This window comes from Aspergillus brunneoviolaceus (assembly GCF_003184695.1).
Source record: "Aspergillus brunneoviolaceus CBS 621.78 unplaced genomic scaffold BO95scaffold_29, whole genome shotgun sequence".
In the NCBI taxonomy this organism is placed as follows: Eukaryota; Fungi; Ascomycota; class Eurotiomycetes; order Eurotiales; family Aspergillaceae; genus Aspergillus; species Aspergillus brunneoviolaceus.
Genome location: NW_020290759.1, coordinates 15,662 through 33,368, shown reverse-complemented (window position 1 = coordinate 33,368; position 17,707 = coordinate 15,662). Strand labels below are relative to the sequence as shown.

The window sequence follows — 17,707 nt, the reverse complement described above, 5'->3', positions numbered from 1 at the left end:
CGGACTCTCATTTCCTGGTGGGTATATAATCAAAAGGTGGCTGACAAGCTTGGACTCCGTCCACCCCTCACACCAAATCCTTCAGTTTGAACTTCAGCGCCTTCCCGCTGTGGCTTTTCGGGATCGCCTCCAAGAACCGAATGTTCTCGCGGAGCCAGAACGGCTCACTCAGAGTAGTCTGGATATGGGCCGCCAGCGCCTGGCGGAGAGTCGCTTCGTCCATCTGGGCGTCGACCTGGCGCGAGCGCACCACGAAAGCAAATGGACGCTCGCCCGTCGCGTCATCTTGGACTCCAATCACCGCGGCCTCGTCCACAGCTGGGTGGTTCAAGAGCTGCGCTTCAATCTCGACCGGCGCCACTTGGATGCCCTATGATGCGTGCCTACGTTAGCGACGCTGCATGTGACGGCAAGGAAAATAAACGACACGAACCTTGACCTTCATGATATCCTTCTTGCGATCCACGATGAACAGATGCTCCTCGCCGTCTGCGCCGCGCCGCATGCACGCCACATCGCCCGTGACCAGCCAGCCGTCCTGGTCGAAGGCATAGGAGTCCGCCTCGTTCTCCCCAAGGTAACCCTTCATGACGCTGGGGGATCGCACGTAGAGATCGCCGGCAACGTCGTAGTCGTGGATCTCCACCCCATTCGCATCGAGCAGTCGCACCTTCACCTGGGGCAACAGGCTCCCCACCGAGCCGGGGAAGATGCTATGTTGGCTGGTGTACGAGACAATCACCGCCGCTTCGGTCAATCCTATCGTTATCACGCCTTGTCAGATGTTTGTCACATCAGTTCAATCCATTGCGGTTGACCTACCATAACCAGGGAGGAGATCCCAGTCGGGACGCACCCGTTTCATGGCGCCCATCATGTCGGCACTCAAGGGCGCGGATCCACAGACCACCGTCTGCACGGACGACAGATCGGCCAGCTTGAATAAGATAGGATTATTCACCAACGCCGCCACAATCGCGGGAACCTAGCAGGAGCCGCCCGCATCAGTATGCACACGCATGTCCATATTATTGCCACAGAGGAGATTCTCACCAAATACAACCGCTCGATGCGGTATTGTTGAATCGACCGTAGCGCCGCCGGCATGTCGAAGCGGGCGTGCAGGATCGTCGTATCGCGCCGACACATCAACGTATGCAGTACGATCAAGCCATAGGCGTGACTCAACGGGAGGATGCCCAGAGTGGTCTGGCTCTTGGGTCCGGTCGCATATGAGTCCAGAGTAACCGCCTGGAGGGCATTGACGATGACGTTGGCGTGGGTGATTTGCGCCAGTTTCTGCGCACGATGTCAGTCAGAGCCTTCGATTTCTCACCTGAGGCTCGTGCAGGACATTGGTTCTCTCACCTGGTACCCGGAAGTGCCGCTGGTCGGGCAGAGATATGCGACCCGGTCGCGGGACTCCCCTGGCTGGAGAAGGATGCTCGCCACGGCGGGCAGATGCTCTCCCTCGGCGATCAGCTCGGAGACGGTGGCCCGGGTCGCCGGCGTGCTGGCATCGTCGTCGGGCAATTCGAGCAGAAACAACCGGGCAGGATCTTCGTGCAAGGCGGCAAACACGGCCTCGCAGAGCGGTTGCAAGGGACGGCAGGTGAAAAGGGTGTGGCAGTTAGCTTTGCGCATCAGGGTCTGGATCTCACTGGCCGACGAGGTCGGGTGCATCAGGAGACATGTGCCGCCGATGCGGTGAATCGCCCAGGACAGAGGCACGAAATCCATCTGAAGCGACCGCCTCTCCGTTAGCTACAGTGCTGAACAGAACAGGAGAGCCAAGTCATGTCTGGCCTACCGCGTTGAGGGCCAAGATGCCCACGACTTTCGTTTCAGGCGGCCCCTCGGTCGCCTGCCATCCCAGTTTCTGGGCGAGGCTTCGCGCCAGCATCGTAACGCGATAGTCGAGATCCTGCACACGGTACGACTGGCCGGTCTCGGCACACACCAGCAGCGGCTTTTCCTCGAAGCCATCGCTGACTCCTTCCAGGACGAAGTCGCCGACCAGCTGGGTCTCGGAGAAGGGCACGGCCAGGTCACGGCACCACGGCGCAGAGGCGAAGACCATCTTGTGAGTTTGAACTCTGAGGATAAAAGAGGGGATTGGTGCAGTTTGGAGGCAGAAGACTGACCGACTTTTGATCGAGAACAGTCGGGGAGGGTCGATTCAAGCAAGCTGAAAAGGGATGACTCGATGTACTTATAGACATGTTTCTTTCTATGTAAACTACAGGGAGATCCTACGTCCTCAACCTCAACCATTTACTCTGAACCGTGTTTATAGCTTACCCCTCATACACAAGATCTACCTTTCTTATGTACAGGTGTGTTGCGAAGTCGAAAGTTCACGTTGCAACTTGGACAGTCTTACGGTGTGGTCTAGCCCGTTAGGGCACGACATCCAACCCAGAGGACGTAGCCCTAACCTCCGCTTCATGGATTTACACACGATGGGGAGAGTTGAAACGCGACAACGCGCCACAATCCAATCTAGCCGATATATATTGTCCTGCTGCCGACGACTACACATCGCACATTTGCCACAGCTGTCATCTCAGTCGGACACTAGCGGACAATGTCTCAAAAGGACATCAGGGTACTTGGATAGGCGTCCCACCTTCGTGGGTCATGCACGTCGATCCTTTTTGTGTTTCTTTCTTATTTTCAGCTTTTTTGAGTTCAGTTTGATTGGGGCCAGAAAGAGTGGGGGCTCGACGAACGCCAAGTCCGACGGTTGCCATGAAGAGGGATCGCGCGCTAACCAAATGCCAGCAGGAATGCTAGTGCTGACAGCCAGATACGAGTCAACGAATTGATTCAACCCCTACTTCCCCACCGTAAGCCGGACGCGACATAAGGTGAGTTAGGCTCTTAACACCGGGGCTTCACTGACCCGTGGTCAATCTAGGCCATTTGCAGTGCATTGAAGCGATTATCATCCCGAACACTCTCCACACTCGTGGGATGATTTTCCGGTCCCATTTGTGCTCTTCTCTCGCGCAGCCTTGCAAAGTAGGAACGGACAAGAAAGAGAGGGGGAGATGTTTTATGGCCAATGAGATGGCAGCAGTAACAGCAGCAGCAGCAGCAATGGAGAAGAAATACTCACAACACCTCGTCTTGCTCCTTCCCGCACACAGGAAGGAACAGTGGACATGGGGGACCGAAGCAGAAGAAGGAAAGGAAGGAAAGTGAGTCCCCCTATTTCTTTTGCCCTGCAACAATGGGGAACACGTGCAGCTATCACAGTCACATTCTAGTGAACGTCTAGCATTCCACAGGTGCTGTCAAACGAGCTTATGTGAACTGTGCTCACCACGTTGTAGGCTATCGCGATACCTGCGTCGCTGAATCAGCAGCAACGTGGCGCGCTGCCAAGCACTGGCTCCTGCGGGTACGACATATATATGTCCTACACTATAACGGCGGAGGACTCAGGCCACTGTGGAAACCCCTCCCGCGTGGCATCCCAGATCCAAATGGCTCCGGACCTCCTCTGTTTGCCATAGTAACAGGACATATACCATCAACACGAGGGCCTTATTTCTATCTAATGCAGAATCCTGCACGGAGGATTCCCTCTTGTGGCTTCCTTCCCCCTCCCTCCCCTCCTTTCCCCTCTTTTCCCCTCCTTCATCCTCGCTCCCTCTTTCCTTCCGCTCACGGCCACCGGATTATTAATACTACCATATGGTGAATATGATGCTGACAAGGGAGATCAGACCGGGGTAAAGACAAACGAAGCCAGCCTTGTTCGGCTTGGTATCTGCAGATGCAGGGGGACGGGACAGCTTCCTGGGTCCGTGCGCCTGAAAGAAGAAGAGAAGACGCAGAAGAAGAATAAGAATAAGCTGCATAGTGCCTGGTGATTCCTGAGGCTTATGAGGCTCAGTTTCCTGCAGAGACGTTTTGCACAAGTGCTGAGCCTCCGGATATGTCCGCGTCAGCAGTAGAAGTGCGCATTCCTGGTGTGGTCTAGCATGGCTTGGTGTACTAACTGTCGGACATGAAAAGAGGCCAATAATGGTGCTTCAATGTCTCGATCACATAGCGACCTAGTCGCCAAGGACTGAATACCAAAGGCAGGGATAATAAAAATCCCCAGATCCCAGACATGGTGTTTTTATTTAGTCAAGGCTCGAGCAAGTCGAGCCAGCTGTGAGAATTGATCTAAATTTTAACTCTGCGCTCTCTGATTAGGGTTTGTGTGGTTCTGCAGTGTTCCGCGAGACGTATCACGCATCGCATCCCTTTTCCTTCTTATCTTTTCCCATACTGTAGGGCCAACGAGACAATAATGCATCTCGTGGAGGGCTCGCGTGCGACGCCAACCACGCCCCAGCAGGACTGTCATGATCTCGTGTTGATGGACCGGCTCTGCGTAGACTTCCGCGAGAAACTCCTAGATGCGCTGGCCACCTCCTCCTGCTCCAGTACCTTTGTTGAGGCGAGAAATATCGCCAAGGAAAAGCTACTCGACATTCTACACTGCATCGGCTCCCTATCGGCCTCGGATAAGGCGAAAGAAAAGCTTGTCGCCGCAGAGGAACTAGGAGATGCGCTGACCCCAAAGCGAACCAGTCTGGGGGATCATCTCCCGTTTAATACCCCTGCAGGAGATCTGGAGGTCGGGATTGGGGTTCATGGAGCATCGTCGCCGGCCGACTTTTTTCAACACTTCCACGATATCAATGCCGGGTCGCTGGACCTGGCGCTTTCCACAACATCCACCCCGTCGGGCGCGACGGGGGACTGGCCGGCTCTGTCCCCCGTTGTTCTACTCGCGGAGGATCTGGCGATGCTGCGGCAGAGCGGGGACCTGGATCCATGCACGGGGATGGAGTCTGGGGGGAGCGATGAGATGCAGTGGTGGTCCTCGCAAGGGGGTCTCAATGATACGCCCGCTCGACTGAGTCCCAAGACACCGACTAGTGTGCCTCTCTGGCCAGGGGTGCAGGGTCAAGACCCCAATGAGGAGCTGGCCCCGGCGGTTTTAGACTTTGTGGACTTGGATCTACTGGTTGAACAAGGCGAGATGTTTGCCCTAACTCACGGTGGTCATGCGCTTAGACAGGCCACGAATTCGAAGCAGAATGCAGCGCGGCCGGGGTCAGCAACGTTAGTAGGCAGCAATGATGCCCGGCCGGGGACGGTGCGAGAGGACACCCCTATCACCCCAGCCATCGCTCATTCACCGGCACCCGATAGAGGTGTTAGACACAGCTCGCTTTCGCAACAACAACAACAACAACAACAGGGGATCCCCTCACCATCACCCTCCCCAGCAAGACCAAGACCCACGCCACAGCCAGTCACCCCCGCAGCGCACGCCCAGGATTCGCCGGCCTGCGAGAACAGGCGCAGTTGTGCCATTTCCCCAGTGCTCCCGGCGTCGTCCCCCCCTCCCCAGCCCAGGAATGTGGCTGAGAAGGGGGGAGGGGATGCTCTAGTGGTGGTGCAACCCTGCAGTGAGGCTGAGGAAGCAGGGGGGCAGCCTATGGAGATCGACTACGCCGCAGCGCTGCCATCGCTAACGGGGGTATATTGCGTGCCAGACCATCTGCCGACGGCGGATCAGGTCTACGCCGTGTTCAGCCAACAGCTCCCCAACAGCAAGCGGCAGGTGGCTGAGCTCTTTACCCGCCTGTTCTACGCCATTGGAAGTCCGGATGCGCTGATTCAGTTACGCCATGCCCTTCATCTGGCGCGCAAGTCCTCTGTCCTCCCAGTGGCCACGGCTGGCGGCCCCCGGAATGACCTGGCCACGACGGTGCAAGCCCTCGACCAACTCGACTCCATCACCACCCTATCCCATATCCTCCGGCGCTATTACTTGGTCCGTCTCCTCACCCACCGTACCCGATTGGAGCAGGATCACATCGCCGCCAAACTTGCCTGTCGAGGGTCCAAGCGCATGCTAAAGTACGACTGCGCTCGCCTACAACTGATCCGCGACGGGGGCGATGGCGATGCAGTCCGCGCAGCATCGACCGCCGGGGGACGACGGCCCACAAGCAAGCCACGCCCCAAGCACCGGTCCAAGACGCAGGCTCTGACCGATCTGATGCAGATGCTGTACCCGGGCCTGACGCCCATCCCAGCTGAATCAAGTAACCGCTCGACCAACGATTGCGTGTACACGCGAAAATTAACCCGGCTGCGCAACCGCCTCTCGTGCGCACGCAACTGGTATCCCTTCGAGCACACCTTCCCGGGAGGGATTCTGGCCCTGATCCCTTGCGCCGGGCGGTACTCCATCAGTATTGACCAGTAAGTTCCATCCACGAGATCAAGGGAGGAACCCGGAGGTCAATTGACAGGAAACTGACTTCGAGATTCTCGCGCAACCACAGAGTGGAAAAGCTGCCCAGCGATACCATGCGGATCTTCTTGGCCTACCTACAAGAACATCGCGGGACGTACCTGCGAAGCCTGAGCCAGGCGCTGTCCAAAGACGTGTTCGACGTGCTAGAGGGCGCCGACCTGTCGCAGACTTTCGCGTTTGAGACAGTCGACGAAGGTGGCCTCGGGGACTACTTATATGACACTGAGGACCTGCTGCAACTGTGCAAGCCGGCGGTGTAGCCCGCTAGCAACAACTTATATTCCTAATCAAGGCCATTGCATGCCACCGGCTTGTGGGTACTGCCTGGTGGGGAGGCACGTATGCCGTTCTGTCTGGTGTCACAATCACATACCCAGTGAATATGTCTATGTCTATGTCTATGTTTTGCCATACGAGTTCATTCCCCATGTTTCCCCCTTTTTGATTCCCTTCCGTTTTGTCAATTCGGGGGGTACTTATCTCTCTCCCTCTCTCCCTCTCTCTCTTTTCTTTTTCTTGTTTTGAATAGCGAACCCTGACGTACACGACGTTTGAAGAGTGCTGCTTTGCCTCATTGTACATTCCAAAACATGCACTGCACAAATCTCTACCTCATCTTGTAACTATGAGCTGAATAAAACCACGAACGAGAAATTTTATTCTTTCAACAATGGAATAATCTAGCAAGTAAATAATGGGACCATTCAGCAAGTAGACGGACTCAATCTTTTCTTTTACTATGATATTCTATACAAACAACAAGCAAGACATCCGGTCTCCTTACGAGTCGCACAATACAGCACAGGTATTTCATCTTCATCATATGTAGCATTATTCAGCATCAAAAGCGATTCGATTACCATCACATAAGGCTTAGTCCCAATCTAATACACAATCCCCGTCCGCAGCTGCTGATACGCCAGGGCCGTCATGTCCTGATACTGGGAGGGTCGCTCCGGGGTGACGAAGGGCAACAACGGACCGACGGACATATCGCGGCGGGCCTTGAGAAAGAATGCGATGGATCTTCGCGCGGGCAGAATAGTCTCGTCGCTGCCGGTGGAGGCCTTCTCGCCGCGCGGCGCGGTGACCTGGTGCAAGCCAGCATGGAGGACGCCGTTGGTCCAGCGCTCGAGGGTGTCGCCGATGTTGACGACGAACTCGGTGGGATCCTCGCGCGGCACCGGCACAAACTCGGCCGAGTTCGCCTCGTTCTGGATCTCGAGGCCGCCGCGGTCGTCCTGGGCCAGCAGCGTGATGATGCCGAAGTCGGTGTGCGGCCAGATGCGGCTTGTTTTGCCCGCCTCAAGCGTGCGCCGCGCGATGGCCGGATAGTGATTCAGGCGCAGCTCGCTGGCGTGGCCCTGGCATCGCTCTACAAACGCGCCCCGTCGGATCCCCAGCCCCAGCTCCAACGCCTCCATCAGCTCCAGCGTGATCGCCTGGCTGCGGTCAAAGTACGACTCCAGCCAAGGTCGAAACCCGGGAAGCCGCTCGTCATCCGGCCACTGGTTCGGGTATTCCTGGTCCTCTGCTGGGCCGGTGTCGAAGTGTTCCTATGCACAGGAAACAGAATCAGCATCTCTCGGGTCTCTGGCTCTAGGAAGGGTGGATAGGGTAGACTTCTGTCTCACCTTGGCATCTTGCAGGTCGTGCTGGTCCTTCTTCGAGAGATTTGTCTTCCCGCCGGGGTTCAGGAGGCCCGTCTTTTCGGCTCCAACGCGACTCCATCCTCGTTGCGGTTTGGGACCTTCTTTGTTCTGGATGGGGTCTTTGTATGAATCAGGCAATTCAAAGAAATCCTTGTTCTGAAGGAGAATTCCGCAGTCAACGCGAGGTTCAATCGAAGCCAACGGAATTCGAGGCAGAGAAGCATACCAATTGGAACAAATGCGAGGTTTCCTCCCGGGTGAAGCCGTGATTGATGAGCTTGATAAATCCGAAGCGCTTGAATCCCTTCGTGAGAGCAGAGGCGAATTCGCGACGCTCGGCGTCCGAGCCGCTGTGGAACTTGGCGAAGTCAAGGGTTGGAATCGCCATTGCGGAAGGGGACAGAGGAGATGGAGAGTAGATGAGGCCAGTGTGGGTGATTCTCGGTGGTTCATGGGTGGACTTTCCAGAATTTATAGATAGTCGGGGCAAGCAACGCCGCCGCGGTGTCAGAGAGAGCGAGAAGCCCTAAAAGGATCGGCCCCTCATCGCAACCCCGACATCACCTCACAATCATCTTACCACCTGCCCGACGGGTAAGATTCTTCCGATATCATCATACCTGTCAGAATACTTTAGAATATTTTGAAGCTCGGCATAACTAGAAAGCAAAGCTAGAAGCGCCAGGCTGATTGACCTGGTCTTACACACCGCCCTTTCCATCCGCTTCATGTAACTGTATTCCAGTTCCCCCCCCCTCCGACTCCCCTCCTCCCCTCCCCTTCTACCTCTCCCTTTCGCCAATTCCCGAATCAAGCACGAGTTGGCGCACCAGGGCCGATGAGTAAGGGAGACGGTCACGCCATGGAACAATGTCGAATTCAAGTGGAGGACGTGTTCGGGCCTCAAGTGTCCGGGTGCTACAACGATTTTGACTTCACCCTGCTGTTCGAAGAAAGTGTGCTTTATATGCCTGCCCTGCTGGTCGCAACTGTCTGCGGCTGCTGGCGACTCTGGGAGCTTCGATCCGCACCCAAAGTGCTCAGAGTTCGAGGAGCGCGGTGGTATTTCAAGCAAGTGAGTGCTCTGTCAGGGTTTTCCCCTTTATCGCTCGAGAGACGGTCTAGCTAAATGATCCTTGTCTTATAGCTCGGTTGGCTCGCCTGGACCTTGCTTGAACTAACACATTTAGTGCTCTCGTTGGTGCTCAAGACGTCTACCACCCGGTTGTCCAATGCAGCTATCGCAATTGGCTTCGCCATATCGCCCATCTTCGCCCTCGTCTCCCACTGGGAGCATACCCGCTCACTGCGCCCGTCTACGGTCCTGAATGTATACCTGCTGGGAACCATTCCCCTGGACGCGGCGCGAGCGCGCACACTGTCCCACATGCCGGGGAATGCAGTCATTGCGAGCATCTTCATCGCGCTCGTGGTCTGCAAATTCGTACTGCTGGTACTGGAAGCTACCGGGAAGGAAAGTCTCCTGGCGCGATCGTTGCCGCCGGAGCAGACTGCCGGTATTTTCGACCGAAGTGCCTTCTGGTGGTTCAATCCCCTCCTGTTGGCGGGCTACAAGCGATCGTTGACACCCGGGGATCTGTTGGCGGTCGACGAGGATATCAGTTTGGAACGGTCGAAGGAGGAGATCCGTCAGAAGTGGAAGCATGGTAAAGAAGCCCTTCCTGGCACTTTCAGTGTCGCGCCAATCGCACCCAGACTGACCCCATCCAATTCTCTTGTGTAGCAGCGAAAGAGCAACCCCGAAGCCTTCTCAAAGTGCTCCTGGCCGTGTACAAGCGGCCACTTCTCGCCAATATCCTGCCGCGGCTGTGTCTGACAGGCGTCAACTATGCTCAGCCTTTCCTCGTCAGTCGGGTAACGAGCTTTCTAGGACAGTCCACAACTTCTACGAGTAAGGAGGTCGGGTACGGCTTGATCGCGGCCTACGGAATTGTCTACGTAGGTATCGCAGTAAGTGGGTTGACAAGCCATCTTCTTCTGTTGTTTGCCTACTTTGCTCATGGAAACATTCGCTCTGCAGGTCATGACAGCGATGTTTCATCATCGATCCTATCGCACGGTCGTGATGGTGCGCGGCGGCTTGATTCTTCTGATTTATGATCATACCCTGAGCTTAAATATTTCGGCACCTTCCAAGGGTGATTCGTTAACTTTGATTAATGCTGACATCGAGCGCATTGGGGCGGGGCTTCGAAGCTTCCATGAAACGTGGGCAAGCTTGCTCGAGATCGGTCTGTCTTTGTGGTTACTGGATATCCAAATTGGCGTATCAACCGTGGCTGCTGCCGCGGTAGTCCTAGGTATATAGCATCTGCGTTTGATGCCTTCTCCATTCCTACTTCCCCTGTCCCTTCTCTCTGGAGCATTCGGGACAGAATAACGGCTAACCATGATGACTGACTGCACAGCGTGCCTCCTCATCAGCGGCAAAGTCAGCGGGTATATGGGTGAGCGCCAGAAGCTATGGCTTGAGGCGATGCAAACCCGGATCACTACGACCGTGGCAGCTATCAACTCCATCAAAGGGATCAAAGCAACCGGTACAACCGATATCCTCCAGTCCGTGATCACTCAACTGCGGACGTATGAGATCAAAAGCTCTATCAAATTCCGCGAAGTGCTAGTCATGCTGGTGACGTTATGTAGGTGCTAGAACCCTCACGGCCTATCTCTACCACTTTGAGGTCTGCTTCTAAGCTTGGTTTCCTAGCGTATCTGGCGACTACCATGGCACCACCGTTTTCTTTTGGCACCTACAGCATTCTCGCCATGTTACGAAATACCACCCCCCTGACCGCTGCCACGGCATACACCTCCCTGACCCTTCTTTCTCTTCTGTGCCAGGCCGTGGCCAGCTGCATCGACGCCCTGATGGGACTGGTCCAGGCATTGACCAGTCTGGAACGGATCCGGGCGTATCTGGCGTTGGAGGCCGGCATTCCGCTGCCCGACGACAGCTGTGGCACGACCGATTCACATATTAGTGAACCGTCGCCCGCGGAATCCACGCGCTCGTCGGAGAGTGACAATGAGAAGGCCATGATGAGAGACACCGTATCAGGGAAAACTGACCCAAATGCGATGATTCAGTTACGCAACTGTTCGGCGAGCTGGGAGCGATTCTCCAAGCCGGTGATTCAGAATGTGGATGCCACCATCCCACGGGGTTCGTTTGTGATGGTGATCGGGCCAATCGCATCGGGCAAGTCGAGCCTGTTAAACACGATTCTCGGCGAAACCCCCCATAGAACGGGCACGGTCGTCGTCCATGACGGGGAAGTGGCGTTCTGCGGCCAGACCCCGTGGTTGGTGAACACGACCATCCAGAACAATATTCTCGGGCAGACTCCGCTCGACCACCAGTGGTACGACACCGTCGTCAGGGCTTGCATGTTAGATCGGGACTTCACGCAACTCCCCGGGGGGGACAACGCAACGATTGGCAGCAAAGGAATCATGTTGAGTGGGGGTCAGAAAGGCCGTCTGGTACATCCACCCGGAGTTTCATTATATACTTGTATACTTGGTTCTGATCTCGTGGCAGGCATTGGCACGAGCACTTTATGCGAGAAAACCGCTGGTCATTCTGGACGACGTGTTTGCCGGTTTGGACGCCAAAACCGAGCAACATGTCTTTGCGGCGCTCTTTGGACCCGAAGGTCTGTTGCGACAGGAGGGGACGACGACGGTCCTGGCCACGAACTCCAGTAGGTAGCGGTGCGAATTGGGCCCATAAGGTTCCTACCGGCTGACAGTTCTCTGCTAGTCCGCTACATCTCTCTCTCCGATTATATCCTTGTGTTAGGGCCAGGCGGCACAGTCGTCGAGCAAGGCGTCTATTCGGAGCTGGTTCACTCGGGAGGATATCTGGCGAGCCTGACTCCGAAAGAGGGACGCAATGAACAGGTTCATCGCCATACTGACAATCAGGATCCTGCACTCACTGACACGGCTCTCCGCAATGCGAACTTGAATGCTGACAACCTGCCCGCCAGTGACCTGGCCATTTACAGGTTCTACGTGGATCAGACGGGGCGCGTTTCATTCTGTGTCTTCTTTGTCCTGTGCTCTGGCTTCGTAGTTGGCTTGCTGTTCTCCCGTAAGTGGTCGTATAACCTCTTTCTCTCTCCTTTCCTGTACTCATACTCACTGCAAGACAAATGCCTGCAGAAGTCTGGATCAAGTTCTGGGTCGAAGCCAACGCTAGGAAAGCCAACGACCGACTAGGGTATTATCTTGGATTATACGCACTGTGGTCGATCTTGGCCATCTTACTCTTCCTGGGTGCATGCTTGTAAGTTCTTCGCAATGCAAAGGCCTCGAATTCCATGGAGACGAACATTGATATCAATTGAACCGCAGCCAACTTATGCTCGTCATGGTTCCGAAAACCGCTAAAGGATTCCACGACCGTCTCCTTAAAACAGTGCTCAGGTTGAGTTCGACTTGTTCAGTCAGCGTCATAGGAGAGCAAGGTGGCTGATTTGTCCCTCTAGGGCCCCATTGGGATTTTTCTCAGTCACCGACAGCGGAGAGATCACCAATCGATTCAGCCAAGATCTCGAACTGGTGGACATGGAGCTCCCGCGATCACTCATCGGCACGATGATGGCGCTTGTTCTATGCATCGGCGAATTGGTGGTAGTCGTGTATAGCTCCCACTACGTCGCCGCCACGGTGCCCTTCCTGATCGGGCTGTTGTATCTGGTGCAGACCTTCTATCTCAAGACCTCGCGACAACTGCGGATCCTCGAGATCGAAGCCCGGGCGCCTCTGCTGTCCCATTTCATAGAAACCCTGCAAGGCCTGAGCAGTATCCGTGCATTTGGCTGGACACGGTCATATACCGGGCAGAATGATCGGCTGCTCGGGACCGCCCAGCAGTCGTTATATCTGCTCTACTGTGCTCAGCTGTGGCTCACGCTCGTCTTAGATATGATTGTGGCGGTCTTAGCCATCATTCTGGTCAGCATTGCGGTCACGACCCGGACGTCGACGGGTGCATCCATTGGTCTGGCGCTGGTCAATGTGGTGGCGTTCGGCGCCAATCTGAAGGGCCTCGTGTACAACTGGACCGCCTTGGAGATCGCCATGGGTGCCATTGCCCGCATCCGAGATTTCACCTCGAACACCCCGTCTGAAGAACGACCGGGTTCAAGGGCGTCTCCGCCCCCGGATTGGCCGCAGCAAGGCCTCATCAGGTTCCATGACGTCTCAGCAGCTTATAAGTGAGCGATCAGTTGAGATTCGGGCTCCCAAGTAAAGACTAACTCTTTCTTGGCAGCTCTGAGTCCCCACCCGTGCTGAAGAATGTCTCTCTAGAAGTTCAGCCGGGACAGAAACTCGCGATTTGCGGCCGAACTGGCAGGTACGCATCCTTGTGCTGAGCATTAACACCATCTGGACCGTCATTACGAGTGCCTTCGCTGACCACAGCCATCAGTGGTAAGAGCTCCCTCGTAGGGTCGCTGTTGCAACTCCTGGACCTGCGCAGCGGCACGATCGAAATCGACGGCGTGGACATCTCCACTCTCGCCCGGCAGGACGTTCGGTCGAGGCTGATCACCCTGCCCCAGGAGCCGTTCTTCTATCACGGCACGATTCGGGAGAACCTCGACATCCACGGCCAACACTCGGATGAGGACTTGTATGAGATCCTGGCCAGACTCGGACTGCAGGAGCTCATAGTCCGGAAAGGTGGCTTGGACGTCTTGATGAGCGAGGACATGCTCTCCCACGGCCAGAGGCAGCTTTTGTGCGTTGTCCGGGCGTCGCTGCAGACGTCGAAGATCCTGATTCTGGATGAGGCAACAAGCAGGTAAGGCTGGACCTCTCTAGCAGACTTTACCTTCTTGTCCGGTGTTTTTTTTTTGTCTTTTGTTTTCCGACCTCTCAAGCTAATACCCCTCGTGTTCAACCATGCAGTGTCGATCAAAAGACGGAGGCCCTCATCCTCGATGTACTTCGTGAGCGATTTCGCGACCATACCGTGGTGTGCATCGCGCATCGACTCAACACGATCCTGGATTACGATCAGGTCATCGTGTTGGACCAGGGTCGCGTTGTGGAATGTGGACACCCAGCCACTTTGGCGGCGCAGCCGTCCATATTTGCAGAGCTTCTTCGCGCGACCGGCGAGCATTCCATGTCGGAACATTAGACATGTATCAACACACTCACCTCACTGCTTTTCGTCAACATTGGGGTCCTGCCTTCCCCTTTGCGTGTCCCAAGACTGACGCTACCCCGGCCTGATGCGTCGGGACGACTGTTTCTACTACTTGCTCAATCACATCTAGGGAGAAGTAGTGGTTGGCATACCGCAAGGAAAATAAGAATCAGCGCCTCATCCAGTTGGATTACAGAGATGCTTTCGTAGCACGTTGCATAGATGTTGGGTATTGAGAATCGACATGGTAGACCGACAAGTATCATTACCGCAAGTGCAAGTGCCTCTTTTATAAAAGGGGGAGCATACCGAGATAGTCCGGCGGCTCTTCATAGTCAACTCAGTTCCGCCAGGCCGTATAGCATGCAGTAGCCTGTCACTGAGGCTCTTAGAGGTAGCGTAAGTAACTGCTTGGGGGGCCCTCGTCAATTGCATAACTCAAATGCGTGTATGAGATGAGGGGACGTGTGTCTTGTCGGAGACGTGGATGTGTCATTTGAGATCTGAGCTATGGCCTGGGACAAGTATTGAAGGTCATTAACGACAACCCTGTCCCCGAGGGATCTGCTCACCGCAGACAGGTTGCTCGATTGAGACTTGTTTTTCACTACTGTTACTAATGTTGCAGTGATATCTACGCAGTTAATAAGGTACAGTACAGTACCTCTGACTTCTACTACAGACATCTTCCATCTAATTTGCACTCTGTGGTTCCTTGGAAATAATGGGAGTCTAGTAGATATATTCATCTAGGCTGACACAGCCAGCGAACACTTGGGAGGTTGAACGGATCTCAGTGCGGATAGGCAAGCAGTAAGGACTGTACGTACACAGTAGGTTATGAAAGCTGATGCTGTAGTAATGGGTCAATCTAAGTGTAGGTAAAGATTCTCGGCTGCGGTATATTGCTCTGCAGCTCTGTGCTTGTCACCGATCTCGTACAGGCTTGAAATGACGTGGTATCTCTCTGGCTGGGGAAGAAGTTTTTTTTTTGTTTTTGTTTTTGTTTTTTTTTTTTTTTTTTTGTTTCTCCGGATCGGCGCAATGTAGATACTTTATATCATCTGTGTCATTCATCGGTGCTCTCTGAAAATGTGCTTGTTTATTTTCCGAAATATATATATCCTCAGATCCAGCATGAGCCCATTGAATCACATTTACTTACGAGAACTATTCTCCGTCGTTCAGCCATGGGGGCAATTTTACACTCATAAATACATAACACAGCATATAACCAGCAAACTCTACGCTAAAACATGCTGTACCTCCTCTATAATGTTATATGATTCAGATCGAACTTCATCAATGAGTGCAGAATATAGGTTAGATACATTCGGAAGCAGGTACATACGACCACAGGGTGTGGAAAACAGGGCTTCCCGTCCGCTCAGCCGTACTTAAGCCACACGCCGGGAGGTTAGTAGTTGGGTGGGTGACCACCAGCGAATCCCTTCTGTTGTATGTTTTTGTTTTTTTTCTTATCAACTAAACTAGTCCTTTTTTTTCCCGGTCGGTAAGGTGAGGTGTCCTCACCATCTATATTTACCCCCTATCCCTATTCACCTCTCTTTAGTTCGTTCAGGGTGCGACCTCTTTGAAATGTACATATTTCTCCCGCAGCCGGCGTGACCTTATAGTACAGGCTCTTTGCCAAGAATTACCCCTTAATGGAGATCAACATCTGATTAAAACCCAGCAACTTTTGGACTCCTGTAATATATGAAGCAACGACCAGCTGAGTTCCGGCCTAATCGTCAGCAATCTACCCCGCTATCTAATATTTCCACCTCCTAAGCTTATAATATACATCTATTATAGGTACTACAGTTAGGAGACCCTGGTCCCCTATTCTGTTCAGCCCACCTCCCCACCCTTAAATCAAATAGGTCAAGGCTTCGGTATTTCGTGGGGAGCGCGAAAGCCCACCCAAGCAAACGACGGCACACCCCGGTACGCTCATTGCCGCGGCCCAACACCTTCTGGTTTTCCCTTCTTGCTTGTAGGCATTTCTAACATATAACCATTATACTATGGCCGACCCAAGGCTGGTTCTTTATACAACTGTACCTTATTTTCCTGCGGTGGGAGTTATTTTCAGCTCCAATGATAACTATTCTATTTACTCTGGTTTTATAAAGGCCTTGATATTCATACTACTCTTATTACTTTATTTATTTCATTTTTCAATTTATTATAGCCCTTTCCTGTGTATCCTGACTCTAGAGACCCTTTTCTTATCAAATTCAGCGATACAATTGGGAAGAGTTTAGTACTGATACAATTGGGAAGAGTTTAGTACTCTGGTGGATCTCCCGCAGGATGGTAGGGGGGGAAAACATATCACTACTGGGAATAGACGCTAATAGATCTATGGAATTGAAGTCTGCCTTTTCTACAGCTCTTGAGCCATTCACCATATCTATTAGGAGTAAGATACAATAACTAGTATAAAATCTAAAGAAAATCAGCTTTGTTTGCTTATTATATGATTTAATAGTTGTAAAGTATCTTATTGTTCAGCCGCTTCGCAGCTCTTTTCGTAGGTTGCGGCTGTAGTACTAAAGAATACAGCAAATTACTGTTATAATCAGAGTAGTATTCCAGAGTCCACAAAAGCTAAAGAATAATATTTTGACCTATTATTGGAAATTTTGTATCCACAGGTCAGGCGTCTCTACTATAGATGCAGCTAATCCCAGCTGCATTGATATATATAGAGTTTTATCAGCAGTAGATATAAAGCAAAGGCAAATGCCCACTTCTGTAAATCAAATATATTACGAATATCTTTCAGACTTACCAACACATCAGCCTACTTTCAGATATATATTAAGCACGTGATATAAAAATACCTCGAAAGAAATACGACAATATATTTAAATAATATATTAGTTTATATCTTATTATATAAAAAATTAAAAAGATTATATAATAATATTAAGCAAGTCTTACGACAGGCCAAGTTAGAGTGGCTAACGGCCAGGTCAGGTCAGGTTAATTAGAATTTTTATACCTGACCGCCAGGTTATAGCCAGGTTAAGGAAATTTTTATACCTGACCGCGGTATAGCTAAAAAACAGGCAGTTAACTATTTTAATTATTTTTAGCGCTAAGATTCTTCTATTATATCTATTTAGACTCTAGCACAGTTAAAATATATCTAGATTAAGTAGTTATTAATCTAACTATCTTAACCGTTGCTTAAAAGTATACAGAAACAAGCTTTTTAAATTAGAAAATAATAACTAAAAAAAGTATTAGTATTTTCTTTATCTTTATTTAAAAGAATTAATCAGAAAATCCTAGTAGTGTTAATAAAATTCAGTTTTTTATAAAACTGTTGCTTTTACAGCGAGAAATATATATAAATATATATAATTATAGCTCGGTTTGGGCTGTATATTTTAGTTATATTATATAATAACTAAAAAACTGTATATTTATTACTAGTTAGACTATTAAAAATAAATATACTGTTTTTATTTTATTATTCTTTTTTTTACTTTAGTTTAGATAGTTTATTATATT

General features: G+C 52.3%; 4 protein-coding genes across 4 annotated transcripts; 2 read left to right on the top strand and 2 right to left on the bottom strand.

Moving 5' to 3' along the window:
• Positions 1-76: 76 nt before the first annotated feature.
• BO95DRAFT_387896 (acetyl-CoA synthetase-like protein) lies at positions 77-1,912 on the bottom strand (the record flags this gene model as incomplete). The annotated part of the gene is made up of 6 exons (XM_025583541.1): positions 1,811-1,912; positions 1,369-1,740; positions 1,054-1,299; positions 823-985; positions 434-759; positions 77-370 (listed from the first exon to the last, which is right to left on the bottom strand). Coding segments are annotated over exons 1-6 (1,494 nt in total), but the record flags the coding sequence as incomplete, so codon positions are not given.
• A 2,397-nt stretch (positions 1,913-4,309) lies between these two features.
• On the top strand, positions 4,310-6,597 carry BO95DRAFT_494934 (uncharacterized protein; the record flags this gene model as incomplete). Its single annotated transcript, XM_025590803.1, has 2 exons — positions 4,310-6,282; positions 6,366-6,597. 2 exons carry the CDS (start codon positions 4,310-4,312, stop codon positions 6,595-6,597), a joined length of 2,205 nt encoding a protein of 734 aa, XP_025442818.1.
• A 612-nt stretch (positions 6,598-7,209) lies between these two features.
• BO95DRAFT_387892 (isopenicillin N synthase family dioxygenase) lies at positions 7,210-8,418 on the bottom strand. Its single transcript, XM_025583540.1, has 3 exons — positions 8,216-8,418; positions 7,972-8,145; positions 7,210-7,893 (listed from the first exon to the last, which is right to left on the bottom strand). Exons 1-3 carry the CDS (start codon positions 8,375-8,377, stop codon positions 7,222-7,224), a joined length of 1,008 nt encoding a protein of 335 aa, XP_025442817.1. The 5' UTR covers positions 8,378-8,418; the 3' UTR covers positions 7,210-7,221.
• Positions 8,419-8,851: 433 nt separating this feature from the next.
• Positions 8,852-14,182, top strand: BO95DRAFT_494927 (putative ABC multidrug transporter; the record flags this gene model as incomplete). The annotated part of the gene is made up of 14 exons (XM_025590802.1): positions 8,852-9,064; positions 9,137-9,656; positions 9,734-9,960; positions 10,031-10,310; positions 10,419-10,652; positions 10,721-11,496; positions 11,555-11,717; positions 11,777-12,109; positions 12,181-12,304; positions 12,373-12,444; positions 12,507-13,238; positions 13,295-13,378; positions 13,454-13,828; positions 13,936-14,182. The coding sequence occupies 14 exons, from the start codon at positions 8,852-8,854 to the stop codon at positions 14,168-14,170; spliced, it is 4,368 nt and encodes a 1,455-aa protein (XP_025442816.1). The 3' UTR covers positions 14,171-14,182.
• Positions 14,183-17,707: the final 3,525 nt, after the last annotated feature.

What these genes read in the sequence shown, in the direction of transcription:
- BO95DRAFT_387892 (XM_025583540.1), bottom strand. Translation starts at nt 8,377, where the DNA reads ATGGCGATTCCAACCCTTGACTTCGCCAAGTTCCACAGCGGCTCGGAC. An exon ending in CCTCGCATTTGTTCCAATTG is followed by an intron (nt 8,146 to 8,215) that starts GTATGCTTCTCT and finishes ATTCTCCTTCAG; the next exon opens with AACAAGGATTTCTTTGAATT. An exon ending in ACGACCTGCAAGATGCCAAG is followed by an intron (nt 7,894 to 7,971) that starts GTGAGACAGAAG and finishes TCCTGTGCATAG; the next exon opens with GAACACTTCGACACCGGCCC.